This window comes from Ruditapes philippinarum, unplaced genomic scaffold (assembly GCF_026571515.1).
Source record: "Ruditapes philippinarum isolate M1 unplaced genomic scaffold, ASM2657151v2 ctg5376_1_1_1_1, whole genome shotgun sequence".
Taxonomy (NCBI): Eukaryota; Metazoa; Mollusca; class Bivalvia; order Venerida; family Veneridae; genus Ruditapes; species Ruditapes philippinarum.
Window position 1 is genome coordinate 94,318 of NW_026857840.1, and position 24,497 is coordinate 118,814.

General features: G+C 34.2%; 1 protein-coding gene across 1 annotated transcript; it reads left to right on the top strand.

The window, feature by feature from the left end:
- The first annotated feature begins 11,576 nt into the window (after positions 1-11,576).
- Positions 11,577-24,092, top strand: LOC132751202 (uncharacterized). The gene is made up of 3 exons (XM_060741342.1): positions 11,577-11,580; positions 14,729-22,918; positions 23,452-24,092. The coding sequence occupies exons 1-3, from the start codon at positions 11,577-11,579 to the stop codon at positions 23,529-23,531; spliced, it is 8,274 nt and encodes a 2,757-aa protein (XP_060597325.1). The 3' UTR covers positions 23,532-24,092.
- The last annotated feature ends 405 nt before the right edge of the window (positions 24,093-24,497 follow it).

Consider the following 24,497-nt stretch of genomic DNA (forward strand, 5'->3'; position numbering starts at 1 on the left):
AAAAGCATATCTGAGAAATAAATGGCCTTTCACTAAAAAAAATAAAATTCAATATTAAAATAATTTAAAGGTGTATTGTATGTATTTTGATGTATGCCGCTTTGGTCAAATCCCACTTATAGGGTGTATACAAAAATGACCCGACTATTGCCTTTTTTCACATTCAGAATATAATTTTTATCAGGTTTCCTCAAAAACCATCAAAGGGAAAGCATTATGGTTGAATCTTAAACTGACACGAATCAGAGTTGTCGTTCGTCGATCACATAACACCTTCGAAACATGATGAATAAGGAAACATTCCATTTAACGCACATTAATGAATAAAACCATGGAAACAAAGCAGAAATAGTTTTTGCATGCAGTAAGATGTGACTTAAATAATGAATCTGATAATCATCATTAGAACTTTTCATCATGCCCCATCACTAATGTACAATTATGGAGCAGAATTTGGGTATTTATTCATTTGACTACTTGTTGTTTTCATTTGCTTAAGTTTAAATCATATTCCTACAAATTTGATTCATCTGTGAGTTAATCAAAGTTCTTTACTTAAATATTTATTTATTCTTTCTTACTATGTTTTAGTAGGTTGTAATATTCTAAAGCCAATGCCAGTACTTCATCTTAATTCGTTTAATTTAATATTAGATACCAATAAATTTACTTTTTGTTTTTAACATGTGTTATTTCTACTTATTTAAAAGAAAGTGTGTTTTCTCGAACTTGTTTCTTACAAATGTATTTGTGCAACTCTTATTCTCATTCGATTCACACTGAAAATAAATTTGTATGTAGAGGCTATAAGAATTGTTGTTATAGAGATTTATCCATATTCTAACTTTATGAAATTATTAACATTAAGCAACCTTAAGCGAAATAAAACTGACTCATTTCAATAAGAAGAACAGCAGAACAAATAAAAACTAGAAACCACGTGATTAATATTTGCTTTCTGTGTCCTAGCTGTAAAATTCTAGCGCAAAACCTTAGTGACGGGAGATAACTCATGTATCGCTTCGGTATTTTCCGTGAGCACAAGGTGTGAGGATACAATGCTACGCGGCGATTTAATCCAAGTTTATAGGTAGCACACCACAGTAATGTAAGCCACAGCTTCGAATGGCCAGGGAGGATTTCTTGGATATAGTGAATATTCTGGATTTAACCTTTTACCCCATGAGCATATTGTGAAAAATGGCAGTTTTCATTGAAAAGCCTCCTGTTACAAGTTCAAACTGCTATGAAACTATAAAAAATGCTTCAATACTGATGAAACTTGGCACAAATGTTGACTTGACCATGGCATCTGTTACAGCATGCTCAATCGTAAATTTTCTGTTACCATGGCAATGGGAACGTCTCAAAATCACTATTTTGCATTGTTTTTTTTTCCAACAAAACTGATTTCAAAATGCTGCAACTTCTCCATGAATTAAGATAGAGTAAAAGGCTTTTCGCCGAAAAGTGGTCACATTTTTAACAACATTTCTCAAATAAAAAACAGTGTTGGGGGCCTAAATAGGGCATTTTTGCACTGTTTGATGCCTCAAAAAGGGGGGGGGGGGGGGCAAAAAGCCGTCAAAATACGTCTATATTTATGAGGGAAAAAGTTAAATGACTGGTTGTCTTTAAAGTGCATTTGCAGCATGAAATTTGTTTTTGTGACATCTAATATAATCATTTGCAAATTCGAAAGCATGGCCAGAAATCACTTGCTGTTGATTATAGATGTCAAGGCCGCCATTTTTTGTAAACATTGCTTTTAAACAACATGCACGGTAAAAACAAGTCATTTTACAGAAGGGTGGGGGTGGGGGGGGTACAAACTATTAGCAGTAGTAAAAAATCTACAAGGTTGAGCACCAGTTTCTTTGTGATATTTTGCATGTAAAGGGAGTTGCTAAAGCAGAGACGGTGTTCCTTTACCCTGTATATTTGCAGGTCTTTTTTGCCAGATGGACGAAATGTGTTGTTTTGGGTCTCGGGCCACTGTAGATTTTGGGCTTCAACGGAATGAATATGAACTTTTTTTGACTGCCTGCCTATTGCAGATGGGATGATTTCTTTGTATATTTGCAATCTTATGTCATATATGTTCTCAACAAAATGTGTTTTCTTTTTCCAGGTTGTGTAGTTTGGTATCAGAATTATTAGACGTATTGCTTGTAGGGCATTGACGGCAGAACTTGAAATTAACTGTGGAGTGCTACCCTGGATTTCGTGGATTTTTTTGAAGAGAATATTTCAACGGTTACACCGTCAGAAATTACGGACTTGTACGGAAATATTGGTTCCCGGCCAGATGTATAAATTTGAATTTCAATGTAATTTCGTATTCGTGTTATTGCAGTTCGTATTCGTCTAAGTGCATTCGTATAGATTTTATTTCATTGTTATGTAACCCACTTTGTATTCTTAAAAGGAAGGACGTTCAAGATCATAAGTTAAAACTAAATTATTCAAATTGAAAAGGAAGAAGTATGCAACATAATATCTAATCACGTAGTTTAAACAAGAAGTAGAAACAATTGATTCTGCAGTATCAAAATACAAATGTTTAACTGGCAATTAAAAAGTAAGAATTAAAATTGTTTAAATCAATTTGAATTTATATGATTATAGATAAGAATTTATTGAAATACGAATATAAATTAGATAAACAGAAAATTGAAAAATAAACAGCGAATAAATACCCAAATTCTGCTCCATATACAATCATTACGCAAATGTAATAAAAATGCAGTGATGCTTAAATTGTGACAGACACATTCCTGACAGGAATTACTTCCAATGATATTAATTAGCGATGATTTGGCCGCAAAACATGTCAAGAAATTTATTTGCAGAACTTTGACCGGTGAAGATATCGCCATGTTAAATTTTATGACCACGTGAGTAGGGACTACTTTCTTAGTCAACTGCAGGGATGAATAAAATGTAACCGGTTAATTGGATGACTAAATCAGAGTAATGCTTGCTATTTAATATTATAAAAAGTAGGTCAAGCGTACAGGGCTCTCCTTCGAAGGATATAAGTAACGCACTATTTTTTAAAGCTGCATGCCTCTAGATGAGCCACAATGTTTTAAGAAAATGAAACTTCAGAAAAATGTACTCAATTCCTTCTTAACTTCACAATATTTCACTTTTAAACACATTTTCAAATATGTCAAGAAAAATTAGCATGAAATTGGAGGCTTGCTGCTGTAAATTAGCATGCAAGTGCAAAAACAACAATGCACGGGTAGAATATCAGGGATCGCAATAGCCAATGAGAAAGCTAGTTACAAAATTGTTACATTGGCTCAAGAAACCACATTTGGCTGAAACATACAGAACTGTAATTTTGTGAATCTCCAATCTATACTTAGCATCTCAAGAATGGGGACGTACCGCTTCCGCTTTGACGCCAATTATCTCAAACCAACCGATTCCGTCTACATTATGTAGGCCATTCCGGGAAACCTGAGTTATTTAAAGTATAGATTTAAGACTGTTGATAAATTTTACATGGAGAAACACGGGTCGAGCGTGCACAACAACACTGTCAATCCCAAAAGTCACAATTTTGTATTCAAAATGACACTCAGACAAGTTTCGTGTTCGTCGTATATGTTAGTGTTTATTAAGTGAAATTTTAACAATTGTAAAAAGCTAAAGAAAGCGACCGGTAGGGAGCGCACTTTTTTAAAAACTGAAGGGATTTCATTGGGCGGAAAATGATGTTGAACAATAATTCTGTTAATAGGGTTTCTCGCAAAGGCAGGTGTACCTTAAGGAAGAAAACAACTTACGTTATAAATGGACCAAATTACGTGAGCACGTTCCGTTCTTGCACGCTTCGTTATTTAATATACATGGCTCAGGGTGCCATGTAAATTTCGACACTGTCATATACAAAACAATACAAAATGCGCATTAATATCATTACATGACTGTTAACATAACAAGGAAGTTACCGAATCAAACGTTGATTTTAAATCTCTTTGGGAAAGAAGATGGTAGGAATTTATGTCAAATTACTCATGGTTTATTTTGGCCATTCCGCAACTTCTGAAAAATTGGATATGTGATACCAGATTCGCTTTTCACAATCGCAACCTTTACTTTATTGCTTAAGATTCAAAAATGATTGCTGAACGTTTATAAAAGATATTTTACCAATGTAGGTTAATTTTGAATTACTTTCGGACAATGTACATGACCCTATCAATACATTAAACAAGGTGTATATGAACGAACCATAATTCCTATTCCAAAGTATTTTAAGAACGTTTCAAGACACTTTTACGAAAATTGATTTAAAGAAAATGTATCTTGATATTATTTGATATTATTATTATTTAGTTACCTTTAATTATTACAGGCACAATGTGCCGCAACAACAAACACGTTTCCCCCTTTCTGGGAACATAAGTATTATAATCTAACAGCATATTGGTTGTTTATCTAAAGAGAGAAGTGCTGAATGTGATTGTATGAATAATCAAAGAAGCAAAATGTAAACAAAACAGTTTTTTAACTTCCATACAAAATACTAAATCACCATAAATGTACTGATTGCCAAAGGGCAATATAGAAGCAAAAGATGGTTCAGGTAATTGGCCAGTGAGTAGCTTTTTGGAAACTATCCCAAAAAGTATTTGAGAAACTAAAATGAAAGCATGTCCGGGGCATAATGGGTCTTTAAAGAAAATTGCGTTGTTTTAAAAATAACTTATTCTTATATAAATAACCTAAAGCCGATCAGGAGCAGGTTGTACTTATTCATTGTGACTATTTTAATTAAAAGTGTATGTTTTTTTTTTTAAATAAACTATTGTTAATACTTCCGACGTAACGAAAAGTCTGGATATCTATTTAAATTTGTTTTATAAAATGTTTATTCATCGTCGTCGGAATTTACTATAGATAAATGTCAATACATACACATTAATCCTTTTATCTATATTGTCAAGTGGTAATGGTCGATAACTGCAAGTCTTTGTGATTGATACTCTTAACGTTGTCGGTTCGAACCCCACCAGGACCTGTTAATTATTTCAATTGCAGCAGCTTTTCGGCTAACCTTGTGGACAGTCCTAGGTTGGCACGTGTCTGAAAGAATGCACGGAGGATCACCTGACGTAATCCACCAACAAGAAAGCTGAAAAATATATCGCCAGGGCATCGTTTTACTAACGTACTTACGTCTAAGATTTGCGTAAGTTTTAACTTACGTCTGATTTTTTACGTAAAGGCGTTTTACTAAAAATTTGCGTAATTAAGAATTTCGTAAGTTTTTACGTAAAGTAACGCTTAAAATTTGTTGACTTAAAACTAACGTAAGTAAGACTGACATCATCTATGAACAATGACAGGGCAGGAAAGCGCGACTTTTAGAGACGGATGTGATTGATAATATATTTTAATGGTGAAAGCGTCTTTAGTTAAGTAAAGTCTAAGTGATGAAAGGATAATGTGGCTTTACGGACTTATTAAAAATTAAATTTAGTAAAAAAACATACGAATATGGAAGTCTTCCTATCAGCTTAAAGTCTTTTAATTACTATCTCTTTCTCGAATATATTGGTATCCCATACGCCCTTAATCGTGGTTGACTTCGACCCAAAGTATTATAAATCAGTTATTAAGTGTTTTATATTATTTCAACTTCACGAGCTTTTGAAGGTATATGTAGATTTGTTGAATATTTTTTAAATGACATATAATATTGACTGAGACTCAGTTAAGTTTTTCATTTTATACTTTTAAATGAAATATTGAGAAATATTGATGAAATAAAATGCGTATTTTCATTTTCCATAGTTTCACTGCTGTGAAGCATATTTTTCGTTTTTTCACTGCAGTGAAACATATTTTCCATATTTTCACAGGTGTCTTGCTGGGCTTAAGTCAGCCAATATACAAAATTTAAGGGACAGTCTTTTTAAATGCGATGTCAGAAAAGAGAAAAATGTATATTATAAACAGAAAATTCAAGTTCTTTCTATAAATAAGGATTTATTTTCATCTTGTGGTATGAAAAATATCATATACATTTTGTATTACTCGTGGCTAACGTCACTCATGAAATATTTATTTTCATACCACTCGATGAAAATAAATCCTGTATTAAAAGTAGAAACTTGAATATCCTCTATGTTCATTAAAAAGTATGATTTGCAAATGTACATAAAATTATCTGTTGCAATTGTTTTTATTGCAAATATTCAGATACCATTACTTCACTTAAATAAAATCGTGAATATGTTTTGTTTGCATGTGGCGTTTTTGTTTCATTTTTTTTACGCATGTTTTAGCGTAAAATCTTTAAAAATCAAAGAGTTTTTTTACTTGATAGGCATCAAATAAATAAATAAATAAATAGAGGATATTGAATTAATGAGTGTAGTTAAATACTAAATTTATTGAACGAGTTGAATTAAATTATATCATGCAAGCCTCTGGTGAGCATGATATTGTTTTATTCAACGAGTTCAATAAATTTAGTATTGAATCTACACGAATACAATATTCTTTTTATCACATATATAAAATAAGAACAGTAAACTGTTAAAATGAGTAAGTTTTCAATGACGCGATTATAGTGTAACGCTAACATTAGCGCGCTTTAACGCTATGTTTCTATATATCGCAAATGACGTCACGTCAAAGTGTTAATATCGTTTTTATTAAATGGCTTTATTACACTCCTGCGCCGCGGTTTATGTGATAAATAAATAATTCTAACACGATCCGCATTTTTCCCTATTGAACATAGAAGAACCGAAAGTGTGTATTATTATGCTATAAAATCACTGTTTGACGTTCTATATTTAGATATGTGACGTAATCGTTATACACGTGACGTAACCACTAAAAATGTGACGCGCTGAAAATAAGTACGGAAACAAATCAGGCGCAGTTTATCTAATTATCATGTACCGCAGCATTTATTTGTTGATGTCGTGTTAGAATCGAAATAATATATCCAAATCGGTGATTTTATTGCTTGATAACATCACTGTTTGTCGTTCGGGTGCGCATCATTATATCACTCGGGCTACGCCCTCGTGATATAATTCCCCGCATCCGAACTCCAAACAGTGATGTTATTGAGCAATAAAATCACAGTTTGGGATATATTATTTCTTAAATAAATAGACACAAAAGTATCTTTTTAAATATATGAGTAACGTGAATAAGCTAAATATTTCATATAAAAAACAGAAAAAAAATCCACAAGATTCACTTGCATTACAGTTTTTTCACTTCTCAAAACAAACAAAAACCCTTTAAATATCTTTCATGATGAATGATATAGGGTTTTCCTTTCTACTCTATAAATGCATTTATTTAAAATCGAGAGAAACCCCTGTGTGGTGGATGGCCGTTGGCACAATATGCACTTAAAATACGACTTGCGCAGCAACATTCCTGAGTGTCCGTAGCTGACGCTACGAAATACCAGTTTAGCCTTTTTTAAAAATGTTTTGCGGTCATTAAATATAACCAAATCGCCCCCTTATTGACTTATTCTTAAACCTTCTTTGAAGAGTTACGCACTATTTTAACGTAAGCTTAAGAAAAAACTTACGAACGTTTCGTGAAACACACTTACGATTTGCGTAAGTTTAAACGTAAGCGTAAAGTTACGAAAATACTTACGAAAAACTTACGCAATGTTAGTAAAACGGTGCCCAGGTGTTTATTTTCTGGATTATATTTTATGCCTCATTTAACATATCACTCGTCCAGTTTATCGATGTTTATATGTCTCTTTCAGATCAAGTCAATATTTACTTTGATCTTTTATTCTTTTTTTAAAGTACAAGATAAAAATATGTCATTCAATAAGTAAATACATATATCATGTACAAAGGGTACTTTTGGAGTTTTGGTCTTGAGGTGGTCAAGGGGTATGACTCTTAACCCCAGGGGTTATTAGGTTAAGCCCTATAGGGGTCACAACAATATATGTTTCTTCATATGACACTAGTAATGGTTAGTTACAGCTGTACAGGAAGCGGAAGTGGTTTAAAAAGGCTTCAGATAATTATCATGATGAAGCTGAAATAAATAAACTTACGAGCAATAGAAAGTACACTCTTAGATAATAGTTTATAAGATTCTGAAATTTTAATACGATTATTAAATTTCATTATAATACTACAACACATGAAAAAATCCAACAAGAAACGGCACAGAATTTTATAGTTTTTATTTGTTTGGGTCGTCAGACCAAACAAATAAAGGTAGCGAAATTTCAGAGCCTAATGCTGTTAATTGCAAATGCCTAAAGAAGTCCACTTTTTTGAAGCGGTTACTTCCCTTTATATGTACACTAACGCCGAAAAAATTCAGGGGAGATCAGTGCGTAAAGATTGTCAAATGACAGGCGCATTAATATTCAAGCAAAGTAGTTCCCGAATGGTCGAAGATTTCTAATATTGTTTCATTCTTTATAGATATACATGCTAAAGGTAAGCTCCATGATTATTTACATCTGTGTTTAGCGTCGAAATAATAAGAGTTACAAACCCTAATTACGAATATTATGGTTTTCTTCAGGCCGTTAACATATAACTTCACCGTGGCCGAGGGGTTTGCACGCTCGCTTATGAAACTAGAGGTCTCGAGTTCAAATCCAAGTTGTGGCAACTCATTTTTTTTTTCATTTTTTAAGTCAAATAAACATTGAATTGACTACCACGTTGTAATTAGTCTTGTAGCCAATTTACTACGGTTAAAACACTGGAAAGCATTGGTGGCACTATACAAAAACAAATTGGTTTATAATCTCACAACCTTCACCTTTCTGACATTCTGAGACCCAAACAAATTCAGCGCCTTCTGTGTTTTGATTATTCATTTCAATACAGACAAACAAATATCGAATTTTAGCCGCACCGATAGGTCGCACATACTTAAACTTATTCACGGGCAAGTGACATTATTACTTGTTTTTGCGAGTGGAATATTCCTGCACTTTTGATCTATTTTGTTATATAAGGCCTGCAGATCCTGGCGGCGGTACTCGCTAGTAGACCCGATCTTTCGGGGTAGTTTATTTAGGGCTTTAAAACATTATGTACATGTACCTCTATCAAATGAATTAGCAGGCGTCAGATGCTTTTTCGATGATCTCTGCAAAACAAGGCAGCAGCATACAAGTAATTTATAACAAATAACCTTAATTTGAAAAATCAATAACGATTTGAGTATTTGATTTCTAGGAATAAATGTACAGTTGGTAGGGCACAGTTTCGTTTTGTACCATCAAATTATGTTGACACCCAAAAATGTAGGAAGCGTAAACTTTCCAAAATAATAATAGTTATTCCTTTTATCCGTCATTAGAAAAATCTTATTGTCTGGTAAATATCTGAACGTCATCATCTTATCTTTCATTTTCCGCAGAAATATCAATAAACTTTAAAAAATAAATAAAACATAAAAATAATGATGATAAATGGTGATGATGATGATGATAATAATAATAATACTGATAGTGATGATGATGATAATGATGATGATGGTGATGATGATGATGATGATGATGATGATGATGATGATGATGATGATAAAAATAATGATAATAATAATAGTACGATGTTTTTTTTTCCCCTGGACTTTCTGGATAATCATACGAAGTAGTCTAACATCTTATAACACCGTTTTTCACATTGGTTCATTAATTAGCATGCAAATAGAGAAAAACAGAATCCCTAAAGAAAGCCCAACACGGCAAAATTGAAAATGTTGCAGTATTATAATCTTCTTTTTTTCGCGATGATTTCGTATTTTCGCGCTTTAGATTCTTCCATTCAAAGACAAATATACCGATGGCCCTGACAGAGTTCCGTAATGTTAAGTATGGAATATAATTTCGGACAATGAACGGTCAATGTTAATCATAAATGTAAAAATAAACAAGAGTATACTTGACACCATTGCCGGAAAATGTTCATATTCTACTTGTACAGTGGCCGAAAATTAAGAAGATGGCGTAATAATGTATGCAAATGCTTGACATTTAAGTCCCTGTTAGACCATTTTATTTCACATTCACAATGTTTGTACAAAATGTTTGATATGTATGCAAGCTAGTCATTTAATTTCAACCTTTAAAAATGTCAACTTTAACTTCACCCGCTAAGAAGCCTGTGTTGTCATTTGGAATTAAGAATAACACTTTGCCCTGTAACACTAAATATATAAATGTTTACTTCGGAAAGCTCTGCCAATAGACACAATTTTTTACCCAGGGGACAAACTAGGAGCACGTTAGTGTACTAATTTTAAAATAAAATAAAATAAATTTATTTCGAATTTTCATTTAAAAAAAAAAAGGTTTTTTGTTTGTTTTTTTAATAAAATGTAAACTTTTATTGTTAGAAACGTATTTTCCGATTAAATTGTTTTATATCTATCTTTTTTTTTGCATAAAACTATCAGCATTATGAAAAGAAAACGAAAATACTAAACAATTAAAGACATTTTTTAAGGAATAACGTATATTGATTTAAGTCACATTGTGGAAATAATTATCGTTCACCTTTAAAAGTACCACCTAAAGTGATTTTATTTGTGTTATTTCTTAATAGGCAACAATGATGCGTGATTCCAGATTGTTGGCGTGGCTTATATGCACTGCAGGTAATGATTTATATTATTCCAAAGGAAATTTGCTGATTTCATAATCTGTCATCAAGAAAAGATGAAATCAGTTCATATATTAATATCATATTCCTTAAGTAAAATAGCATATTTAATTTACTGTAGCAAATTATCGTATTTTAAGCCAAATATCACATTTGAATCACATTATTATAGTACTTAAGCAAAATGTCCTATGAAAATCATATTTCTTAAGCAAATTGTTATATCACATCAGTAAATTATCTAATACAAAATCATATTACTTAAGTAAATAATCATATTCCTTAAGCAAAATATCGTATTTAATTTTCTTAAGCAAAATATTATACTTTTAAAACATTAAGAGGATATTTTTCGTTTGAGTTAAATATGGAATATATTTTCACGAAACATGATAAAATGCCACATATTTTCACGAGTAATTATATCTTTATTACTTTTCGGCCCGGGGCCGAAAAAGGTGATATAGATATTGGCACTGTTTTAAAGCAGGCCATCGTGTTATTGAACGTGGCAGGTGCTTTTTATAGGACTAATAGCGTATAGTTATTTAATAAGAAATTTTAAAATCATTGAAGCAGCATGCCAACATGTTTCATGTTAATTTTCATAACAAAGGGTTTGAAAATTTAAAAGTAAAATACTGTGAGATGAACAAAGAAAGTAATATAAACATTGCAAATGGCATTTCAAATGATATTACCAAATTACCAAAAATAGGTAAAAATATGCAAAATATTTACTTGCTGCGTTAGTAACGCAGACGAGAACTGCAGAATCAGTCATTATTCACACATAACTTGAATCTTTTAACTTTTCCAAAATATAAGTACCATTGTCTCAAGTTGATTTTCTTAAAATATGTTGGCTCATCTGGAGGCGTGCAGCTTTAAAATAAATATAAAAAACATCAAATATTTGTGAACATGGGTAAATAAGACTTGATCTCGTGCTTTTTTAATTGTTTATTTTACGATGCCATACATAATGCCACGCGAATAGGCTGCTGAGCCCCATACCTTAAGACTTCAGGAACAAAACAAGTGTCACTGCACAAGTAATCTTTTAGCGGTCTCAAAGATGAAATGAGCCGCGTCACGACAACACCAACATAGCGCGTTTGCGACCAGCATGGATCCAGACCAGCCTGCGCATCCGCACAGTCTGATCAGGATTCATGTTGTTCTCTTAACAACCTTTTTACAAGTAGAGAAACTGATAGCGAACAGCATGGATCCTGATCAGACTGCGAGGATGCGCAGGCTGGTCTGGATCCATGCTGGTCGCAAACACACTATGTTGGTTTTGTCATGACGCGGCTCAAATATCATTACAGCAACAATCTATTTTATTTGACTGTACAGATATGCCAAATTTTCAGTTAAATTTCTATTGGTTTGTGAAAATATCCCGAAATAGCTGTAATTGCAATACAAATGTCCTAATATTGCATTAAAAATCTGTTTAAGAAGATAACAACAACAAAAGCAACCAAAAAATTATTACAAGAATAAAAAACAACAACAATAAGCACAGAGAAGTTACTAAAATATTGTAGATATTAAAAGAGGAGATTTAAGGCTAATTTACCCAAGTCAATTAATTATCAGTTTATATTGAGCGACGCCCTGGTATAAGATACCAAGTTTTCATTTTCTCTGCATTTGTACTGTCATGTAAGACAGGTACAACACCGAATTCTTAAATACAGTCGAACTTCGTTCGCTCGAACTTTGAGGGCCTGTGCAAATTTGTTCGAGATATCGGTAGTTCGAACCAACCGATTTTAACTATAATTACGTTGATCATAGGCCTTAAGGTTTTCTAGCTTACAGCGGTCAAATGATAAATAAGTCAATATAATTGTTTGTTAGTACATCTGTTCGTCAGATATTTCATATTAAGAATTATTATCCCAGTGTTTTCAATTAAGATTTCGGTACACTGTGTTACTCTATATTCACGCATATTGTAATAGGTTGAGTTCGATTGGGCAATGAGACCAAACTTGTTGAACAATGTTCAAAATATATTTACATGTATATATTTATTTTGGGATGAATTTAATTTAAAAAAAAAATGAATTTATAAAATATTTAAACAAAAACGTTTACAGCAGCAACTATTTGTAGCCATTAACTAAAATAAACACACATACAAGTATCATTCTATAAATAGATAGCACTGTTACAATTCACGTTACATGAACCGTCGACCGAAAAGTTGTGATTTTCACTATATTTCTGCCGCCGAAGGGACCAGAGACCAGGTTCGAGAGTTCGAGTGATCGGTGTTCGACCGATCCGAGGTAGAACAATATATATTATATAGGGATTTTACCGGGACTGGGCGATGAGTTCGAGCGAAGGGAGGTATTCGAGCAATCCGAGTTCGAGTGAACGAAGTTTAACTGTAATATCATTACATGGGTCTGTATGCGTTTTTTGATAAGGTTTAAGAAATTCGTTTTGAATTATAGTTCGCTAAATTTCGCAATGGTTAATGCATTTGGTTTGCTCTTTTTTTTGGAAATTAAAGTTCGGAAACGTACAATGGTTAAAAAGGTAGTGCGCTTTGTGTATAATAAAGGTTGTGCAATTTGTTTCAATTTCGATGACAATGAAGATGCAAATAAACGCCAAGATGTAATACTTTGCATGCAGATTTAAATAATTATCGCTGCGCTGCAGAATGTCCCTTTGACACAGAGCTCATCCTGGTACTACTTTTAGGCCAACGTCATCCCATAGTATCCCATTAACAACTCTCTTCAAAAGTAAGCCGATTTTAATTCCGACTGCTTTTGCATTTATATCCCTACCTGCTACGCAAAGACAATTGTCCCTGATTAATGTTAACACTGAAGCATATCAACCAATATGCCAGTATCAATGTCTACATGGTTTAGTAATGGCTTGGCAATTTGTCACTTAACGCGGTACTGTTGAATTATTCGACGCCAGTCTTAGAAAGTCCAATGTCTAAGCATACATGTCCCTTACTTTTTCGTCATTGATGAGTGAACAGATTAGGGGAAGTAAATGCTTGTACAATATGATATCAATTTGTTTATATTTAATGATAGCAATTTATGTCTGCTGTATGGTCTATAAAAGACTCGTAATAAATTGCGGTGAAAAAAAATTAAATTGTATTCATTATTGCATTAATGTACCGTTGGTTAAAAATATAATTATATGGGCAACTCTCCTTTAAAACCAGCAAGGAGTTTGACATTTGAATTTTAAAACTTCAAGTACAGGTGATTCTGATGATAAAAAACGCTTTATATCTCCTAACACATTGTATAGGACATATTCGTTCCGTATGAACCAGACAGTAAGGGTAAAAACAACATAACCGATTTCACCCACACTGCGTGTTACACTGATGACGCGTTATACTAGATTGCTGCATAACTACAAAGATATTTCTAGACCTAATATCTTTTAATTTTTTTATTTAATAATTTGTCCATCAGATTAAACTTGTTTCTTGGTAAATGTATCTTTGTAATTCCCTACAACATTGTTTTACAACATAATACAACAAAAAACGGAGTAGGGGCATTCATCGCCTTTAGCAATATGTCTTGTTGAAATCAAAGGAAAATTTTTATCTACACCATAACCGTCCGTGGTAGTATGAGCATATTTTGTTATTCAAATCTTTTTCAGATCTTCAAAAAAAAAAAAGAAAAAATAAATATGAAAAAAAAGATTACATACTTCCGAAATACAAACAAGTGATAACACAAAGATTATCTCAATATTTGCATATTAAGATTTTCTGAATCCTACATTTAAAAAGCTTATCAAAACATGTATAGTTTTCAAAGCATTACAATAACAGTTTATCTAAACAGATATAAACGTTATAAATGAACACTGCTTGCTAGATTCGCTTTTCAGTAGCAGAAAAAATAAATACATTTAACGATTTTTTAAAAAAAGCACTTGTTTCTTCAAAATTTTTAAAGCAGATTCTCATGACAATAAATGCTACATCAATAAAGAAAAAGAAATGAAAACATCAGACTGTGCATCAATCTAGCTTGTATTCATTCTATATATTTCAGGCATATCTATTCAGGTATCTGATGGGCAGTCATTAAATGGACCATCGACATTCATGCCAAGTATGAAATTTTATCAACTAGGAGATGACATGGTTTCTGGAATGAAAACTTATGACATGAATCTAGTTGCTCAGAATATTGAATGTTTCTATTGGAGCTATACCTATTGGCTTGAGGATTTTATGTTGACGTCTCGATATTTGACAAATATAACATTTTATGACAAAGCCAAAATTACCAATCTCCAATTGCATTTGTCTGAACTTCCAAGAACACTTATGGATCCAGTCGAAATGTTGGACGCAATGCTAAAGACAACTGGTTTTGACCCTGCAACGTTTTCAACTGACTCGTTTGTTATTTCAACATTGAATACTTATTACACGCAGATAAATAATGGAATCGATCGGCCAGAATTAATTTTCTTTAGGTCGCTGATTGATACACTTGGTGATGGATTAAAAGATCGCTTCAATGGTGATTTATATGCTGAAATTGACGATAAAGAAATTACTTTCTTGATTGATAGTTGTGCTCCTATAACATACATGTCCTCTCACATCATGCCAACTACAACGTCGACCTGGTACCCTTCTTCCAGCCAATATCATACTTCTCTGGTACATTTTTACCAATTAGGAGATGACATGGTTTCTGGAATGAAGACTTATGACATGGGCCTAGTCGCCCAGTATATTGAATGTTTTTATTGGAGCTATACCCATTGGCTTGAGGATTTTATGTTGTCGTCTCGATACTCGACAAATATAACATTTTATGACAAAGCCAAAATCACCAATCTCCAATTGCATTTGTCTGAACTTCCAAGAACACTTATGGATCCAGTCGAAATGTTGGACGCAATGCTAAAGACAACCGGTTTTGACCCTGCAACGTTTTCAACTGACTCGTTTGTTATTTCAACATTGAATACTTATTACACGCAGATAAATAATGGAATCGATCGGCCAGAATTGATTTTCTTCAGGTCGCTGATTGATACACTTGGTGATGGATTAAAAGATCGCTTCAATGGTGATTTATATGCTGAAATTGACGATAAAGAAATTACTTTCTTGATTGATAGTTGTGCTCCTATAACATACATGTCCTCTCACATTATGCCAACTACAACGTCGACCTGGTACCCACCTTCCAGCCAATATCATACTTCTCCTGTTCATTTTTACCAATTAGGAGATGACATGGTTTCTGGAATGAAGGCTTATGACATGGGCCTAGTCGCCCAGTATATTGAATGTTTCTATTGGAGTTATACACATTGGCTTGAGGATTTTATGTTGACGTCTCGATACTTGACAAATATAACATTTTATGACAAAGCCAAAATTACCAATCTCCAATTGCATTTGTCTGAACTTCCAAGAACATTTATCGATCCAGTCGAAATGTTGGACGCAATGCTCAAGACAACTGGTTTTGACCCTGCAATGTTTTCAACCGACTCGTTTGTTATTTCAACATTGAATAAATACTTCACAATGAAAAATAATGGATTCGATCGGCCAGAATTGATTTTCTTTAGGTCGCTGATTGACACACTTGGTGATGGATTAAAAGATCGCTTCAATGGTGATTTATATGCTGAAATTGACGATAAAGAAATTACTTTCTTGATTGATAGTTGTGCTCCCATAACATACATGTCCTCTCACATTATGCCAACTACAACGTCGACCTGGTACCCACCTTCCAGCCAATATCATACTTCTCCTGTACATTTTTACCAACTAGGAGATGACATGGTTTCTGGAATGAAGGCTTATGACATGGGACTAGTCGCCCAGTATATTGAATGTTTCTATTGGAGCTATACACATTGGCTTGAGGATTTTATGTTGACGTCTCGATACTTGACAAATATAACATTTTATGACAAAGCCAAAATTACCAATCTTCAATTGCATTTGTCTGAACTTCCAAAAACACTTATGGATCCAGTGGAAATGTTGGACGCAATGCTAAAAACAACTGGTTTTGACCCTGCAACGTTTTCAACCGACTCGTTTGTTATTTCAACATTGAATAATTACTACAAGCAGATGAATAATGGAATCGATCGACCAGAATTGATTTTCTTTAGATCGCTGATTGATACACTTGGTGATGGATTAAAAGATCGCTTCAATGGTGATTTATATGCTGAAATTGACGATAAAGAAATTACTTTCTTGATTGATAGTTGTGCTCCTATAACATACATGTCCTCTCACATTATGCCAACTACAACGTCGACCTGGTACCCACCTTCCAGCCAATATCATACATATCCTGTACATTTCTACCAACTAGGAGATGACATGGTTTCTGGAATGAAGGCATATGACATGGGACTAGTCGCCCAGTATATTGAATGTTTCTATTGGAGCTATACACATTGGCTTGAGGATTTTATGTTGACGTCTCGATACTTGACAAATATAACATTTTATGACAACGCCAAAATTACAAACCTCCAAATGCATTTGTCTGAACTTCCAAGAACATTTATGGATCCAGTCGAAATGTTGGACGCAATGCTAAAGACAACTGGTTTTGACCCTGCAACGTTTTCAACCGACTCGTTTGTTATTTCAACATTGAATAATTACTTCACAATGATAAATAATGGAATCGATCGGCCAGAATTGATTTTCTTTAGGTCGCTGATTGACACACTTGGTGATGGATTAAAAGATCGCTTCAATGGTGATTTATATGCTGAAATTGACGATAAAGAAATTACTTTCTTGATTGATAGTTGTGCTCCTATAACATACATGTCCTCTCACATTATGCCAACTACAACGTCGACCTGGTACCCACCTTCCAGCCAATATCATACTTCTCCTGTTCATTTTTACCAATTAGGAGATGACATGGTTTCTGGAATGAAGGCTTATGACATGGGCCTAGTCGCCCAGTATATTGAATGTTTCTATTGGAGCTATACCTATTGGCTTGAGGATTTTATGTTGACGTCTCGATACTTGACAAATATAACATTTTATGACAAAGCCAAAATCACCAATCTCCAATTGCATTTGTCTGAACTTCCAATAACATTTATGGATCCAGTCGAAATGTTGGACGCAATGCTAAAGACAACTGGTTTTGACCCTGCAACGTTTTCAACTGACTCGTTTGTTATTTCAACATTGAATACTTATTACACGCAGATAAATAATGGAATCGATCGGCCAGAATTAATTTTCTTTAGGTCGCTGATTGATACACTTGGTGATGGATTAAAAGATCGCTTCAATGGTGATTTATATGCTGAAATTGACGATAAAGAAATTACTTTCTTGATTGATAGTTGTGCTCCTATAACATACATGTCCTCTCACATCATGCCAACTACAACGTCGACCTGGTACCCTTCTTCCAGCCAATATCATACTTCTCCTGTTCATTTTTACCAATTAGGAGATGACATGGTTTCTGGAATGAAGGCTTATGACATGGGCCTAGTCGCCCAGTATATTGAATGTTTCTATTGGAGCTATACCCATTGGCTTGAGGATTTTATGTTGTCGTCTCGATACTCGACAAATATAACATTTTATGACAAAGCCAAAATCACCAATCTTCAATTGCATTTGTCTGAACTTCCAAGAACACTTATGGATCCAGTCGAAATATTGGACGCAATGCTAAAGACAACCGGTTTTGACCCTGCAACGTTTTCAACTGACTCGTTTGTTATTTCAACATTGAATGCGTATTACACGCAGATAAATAATGGAATCGATCGGCCAGAATTGATTTTCTTTAGGTCGCTGATTGATACACTTGGTGATGGATTAAAATATCGCTTCAATGGTGATTTATATGCTGAAATTGACGATAAAGAAATTACTTTCTTGATTGATAGTTGTGCTCCTATAACATACATGTCCTCTCACATTATGCCAACTACAACGTCGACCTGGTACCCACCTTCCAGCCAATATCATACTTCTCCTGTACATTTTTACCAATTAGGAGATGACATGGTTTCTGGAATGAAGTCTTATGACATGGGCCTAGTTGCCCAGTATATTGAATGTTTCTATTGGAGCTATACACATTGGCTTGAGGATTTTATGTTGACGTCTCGATACTTGACAAATATAACATTTTATGACAAAGCCAAAATCACCAATCTCCAATTGCATTTGTCTGAACTTCCAATAACATTTATGGATCCAGTCGATATGTTGGACGCAATGCTAAAGACAACTGGTTTTGACCCTGCAACGTTTTCAACTGACTCGTTTGTTATTTCAACATTGAATACTTATTACACGCAGATAAATAATGGAATCGATCGGCCAGAATTGATTTTCTTTAGGTCGCTGATTGACACACTTGGTGATGGATTAAAAGATCGCTTCAATGGTGATTTATATGCTGAAATTGACGATAAAGAAATTACTTTCTTGATTGATAGTTGTGCTCCTATCACATACATGTCCTCTCACATTATGCCAACTACAACGTCGACCTTGTATCATTCTTCTCACTTGCTATCATCTGTACAAATAAAATCAAGTATATTTAACTCAGTTCCAATATATACATCGTCATCCTATAGTGTAAGTAGACCAATTAGGACTAGCATTTATCCTACAGGGAATAGTTATAATCAAACTTCAATACTTGGATCAACTTCATCAAGTCTCGTTTCACTATGGAACAATCGTATTTTATCGACCATTTCTGTTTCTCCTTCAACTTCAATCTTCGGTCTAAGTATACTAAGTCCTGTTTATCCAACAAGCAGTCGGATTGTAACGATTCCACCATCTTATTATTCAGGTTCAATGCTCGGATCAAGCACGTCAAGTCATCTTTATTCATCAGTCAGTCGAATACAAACAAATACGTTAACTTCTAGTAAATCTACATTACACAGTATGTCATTTAGTATTCATCCAACAAGAAGTCATACTGTTAAAACATCGTCTGCTTTGAATCAATTTTCTGTGACTAAATCAAATGTATTTACTGGAATTCATCCCATTAGCAGTCGAACTTTTACGACTCCATCAGCTTCTCTTCAAAGTTCAGTACCTATACTAAGTACATCAAGTCATGCTCATCTTACAAATCATCTTGTTACCACATGGATTTCTGCTCGTCAAAGATCTGTTGTATTTGGAACCAGTATTCCTATTGTTACTACCTTGTCTGCTCCCAAAACGTCAGTATTAAAATCCAGCATATTGACTGGTATATATCAAACTAATATTGTAACAACTTCGACGGCATCTCGTAAACTGTCTGTATCAGGACCAAGTATATCAAATAGTGTTTATCCAAGCAGTGCGACAACTGGTGTTTATCAAACAAGGAAGTATGTTACTTTCTCATCTGCTTCTCGTCAAACTTCGGGCCCTGGTTCAAGTACCTCAACCAGTGTATATCCAGCAAGTAGCCTAGTTCCTACGTCGTCGACTGTGTCTTACCAAATCACTATACCTAGTTCATATACATCAACAGGAGTTTATTCAACAAATAGCCATTTCGCTACGGTCACGTCGTCCGATTTAAGTACGTCAAACGGGGTTTATCAAACAAACAGTCACATAGTTACCTTTTTGTCAGCATCTCATCAAACCTCGGTCCCTAGATCATCCGATGTTAAAACAAAAAGTAGCCCCCTTATTACAACTTCAACTCGTCAAACTTCCATTCCTGGATCAAGCTCACCAAGTGGTATAAATCCAACAAGCAGCCGCTTTTCTGCAACATCGTTTTCAACTCTTCAAACCTCGATTCCTGGACCAAGTTCATCAAGTGGTGTAATTCAAAAGAGTAGCACTTCGACGTCTTCATGGACTCGTCAAACCTCTATTCCTGGACCAAGTTCATTAAATGGTGTAAGTCGCACTACGACTTTGTTCTCAACTCGTCAAACTTCGATTCCTGGATCAAGTTCGTTCAGTGGTATAAACCCAGCAAGCAGTACCGTTACTACAACTTCTTCCTCTACTCGTCAAACAGCTGGTCCTGGATCAAGTTCTGTATCTGGTGTCCATCAAACAAATACTCCTATTACCAAGACCTCTTTTGGATTGAGCACCTCTTCGGCCTATGGTAAAAGCTCAATTCATGGATATAGTTTGTCAAATGGCATTTATTTGACAAGTAGTTTCAGTAGCCTCGTTGCTACGACGAAGTCGACAGATAGTAAATCTTCAGTGCCCGTAACCAGTACGTCAAACGGAGTTTATCACACAAGCAGTTACATAGTTTCCCTTTCTTCAGCATCTCATCAAAGTTCGGTACCTAGATCATCTGGTGTTAATTCAAAAAGTAGTCCCCTTATTACGACTTCAACTCTTCAAACCTCGATTCCTGTATTAAGGTCATCAAGTGGTGTTGCTTCAATATCGTCTTCAACTCGTCAAACTTCCATTCCTGGATCAAGAACTACAAGTGGTGTTAATCCGACAAGCAGCCTCTTTGCTTCAGCATCGTTATCAGTCCGTCAAACCTCTATTTCTGGATCAAGTTCATCAAGTGGTGTAAATCAAAGGAGTAGCATCGTTACTCCGACCTCTTCTGTTATTCGTCAAACCTCCATTCCTGGATCTAGTTTATCAAGTGGTGTAAATCCAATTACGACTTCGTCTTCTGGAACTCGTCAAACCTCCATTACTGGATCAATTGTATCAAGTAATGTAAATCCAACTATGACTTCGTCTTCTGGAACTCGTCAAACTTCCATTCCTGGATCAAGTTTATCAAGTAATGTAAATCCAACTATGACTTCGTCTTCTGGAACTCGTCAAACCTCCATTACTGGATCAATTGTATCAAGTAATGTAAATCCAACTATGACTTCGTCTTCTGGAACTCGTCAAACTTCCATTCCTGGATCAATTGTATCAAGTAATTTAAATCCAACTATGACTTCGTCTTCTGGAACTCGTCAAACCTCCATTACTGGATCAATTGTATCAAGTAATGTAAATCCAACTACGACTTCGTCTTCTGGAACTCGTCAAACCTCCATTCCTGGATCAAGTTTATCAAGTAATTTAAATCCAACTATGACTTCGTCTTCTGGAACTCGTCAAACCTCCATTCCTGGATCAAGTTTATCAAGTAATGTAAATCCAACTATGACTTCGTCTTCTGGAATTCGTCAAACCTCTATTCCTGGATCAAGTTTATCAAGTGGTGTAAATCCAACTATGACTTCGTCTTCTGGAATTCGTCAAACCTCTATTCCTGGATCAAGTTTATCAAGTAATGTAAATCCAACTATGACTTCGTCTTCTGGAATTCGTCAAACCTCTATTCCTGGATCAAGTTTATCAAGTGGTGTAAATCCAACTACGACTTCGTCTTCTGGAATTCGTCAAACCTCCATTCCTGGATCAAGTTTATCAAGTGGTTTAAATCCAACAACGACTTCGTCTTCTGGAATTCGTCAAACCTCCATTCCTGGATCAAGTTTATCAAGTGGTGTTAATCCAACCATGACTTCGTCTTCTGGAATTCGTCAAACCTCCATTCCTGGATCAAGTTTATCAGGTGGTTTAAATCCAACTACGACTTCGTCTTCTGTAATTCGTCAAACCTCCATTCCTGGATCAAGTTTATCAAGTGGTTTAAATCCAACTACGACTTCGTCTTCTGGAATTCGTCAAACCTCTATTCCTGGATCAAGTTTATCAAGTGGTGTAAATCCAACTATGACTTCGTCTTCTGGAATTCGTCAAACCTCCATTCGTGGATCAATTGTATCAAGTGGTGTAAATCCAACTATGACTTCGTCGTCTGGAATTCGTCAAACCTCCATTCCTGGATCAAGTTTATCAAGTAATGTAAATCCAACTACAACTTCGTCTTCAACTCGTCAAACTTCGATGCCTGGATCAAGTTCGTTAAGTGTTCTAAACCCAAAAAGTAGTACCGTTACTAGAACTTCGTCCTCAACTCGTCAAACAGCGGTTACTGGATCAAGTATCACGACCTCTTTTGCATCACCTCAAACGTCCTCTGGGATGTCCTCAACACGCAGTCTTGGTGTTATGACATCCTCTACTTCTAGCCCTATAACTGCACAGACAAGCCAGACTGTTTCGGGATCATCCACTGTAAGTCAGACAACGACCTCTGCTGCGTCAACAGCTGTAATTTCTTGTATTCCAGGAACAGGATTCTGTGCAGATCCAGCTCTAGGCTCGAATGGTATGGTTAAACGATCAGCTTAAAACAAGTTTACATAAATATTATAATTTAAACTTAAATTTAACAAAATGTTAGTTAAATGATATAACAGATCCTGCAGTAAATGGTTCTGTTTCATGTCATTTAAAAATAATACATCTTTATAATTTTTCATACTTATTTCGTACTGATGGTCACATTAAAAAAGGACAGTACACTTGCAGATCAAATGTAAATAGTAAAATCGCAAAGATCATACATGTATTAATAGCATCAACGTTAAGTGCCAATAAAATTTAAACTTGATTTACATGTATTTATTTTGAATATGTACTTTAATTCATTTTGAATGTGTATGACTTGACAAGGTCCGAGATGTCGACATCATGAAAACATGTACTGTATGATCGTTTTCGTCAAATAGTAACGCCTATATAGTTGATTTTATAATTTATAGAAATAGAAGAAAAGGTTTTATCTCATCCAAGTTTTAAATCAATGCTGCTTGTGTAAATGAACCGCCCATTTTAAAGGGTTTTGTTTTTGTTTTTCAGCATGTAACATTTGGCCGTCTTTTTACGTGATGGTAGGGTCGTTAGTTATACTGTGGGTCACACTGAAGAGAGTCGGATGATGAAAGAAGGAGCATTCACGGACAGTCTTTACACATCTTGAGTCCGTAAAACTGATTGAACAACTATGTATGCACATCTACAACTAACGGTTTTTTCGTCTAAGAGTGCTATTTATTTATGTTTGTCTTTTCTTTTTTTAGTTTTTCGTATCTTTTCGCATTTCTTTAACAAATGCATGGATTTGCTTCTTACGTTTCACAAGAGGTCTGCAATAAAACGTAGACTTTATCAACTTATAAAATACTTATTGACCTGAGGCGTCATTATTGTGATAACTTGAATAGGATAGAAATGACGCCGCATATGACGTTACGAAGAGTATATGACGTTACCAAGAGAACAAAATAAAAAAATACATTTCGCTTTCATCCGAACTTACACAGAAACAAACAAAGTAGTCACAGTGATTCAATGTCAATAAATCAGTCTTATTCGATAGTTTAAAACTAATTGACGTCTATAATAGTACATGTATATACAAAACCTAAGACGTGATTTTTAATTCTATTTATTTATCATTTATTTTTATTTACTTTTTTGAGTGGGGGGGGGGGAGATATTTCTTATTATATTAATTTTTAAATGGTATTATAACATCGTCATTAACACTTTTTGACAGGTTATAAATATACTCTTGTAATCACGTTTTGACTTTTGATATTCTTTTATATCATACTTTTTGTCAGAGTTGTTATATTAAGTACTTACTTATATATTTTATAGCATATTTAGTGTGTAAAAAGTTGTTTGTTATTTGTTTTTATTTAATGCTTTCCAGTGTTTTATTACAATATATCAGATGATTATATTCTGATAAACCACTAGTGAAATTTATAAAATATAATTTTCACTGTAGCCGGACTATATCTGAATGCGGATGAAAAGAAAATCATAACCAAATGGAATAACAGGCAGGAATAAATGCCGTCATACGTAAATTTGCTTAATTAGGAAAAGAAAGTCAA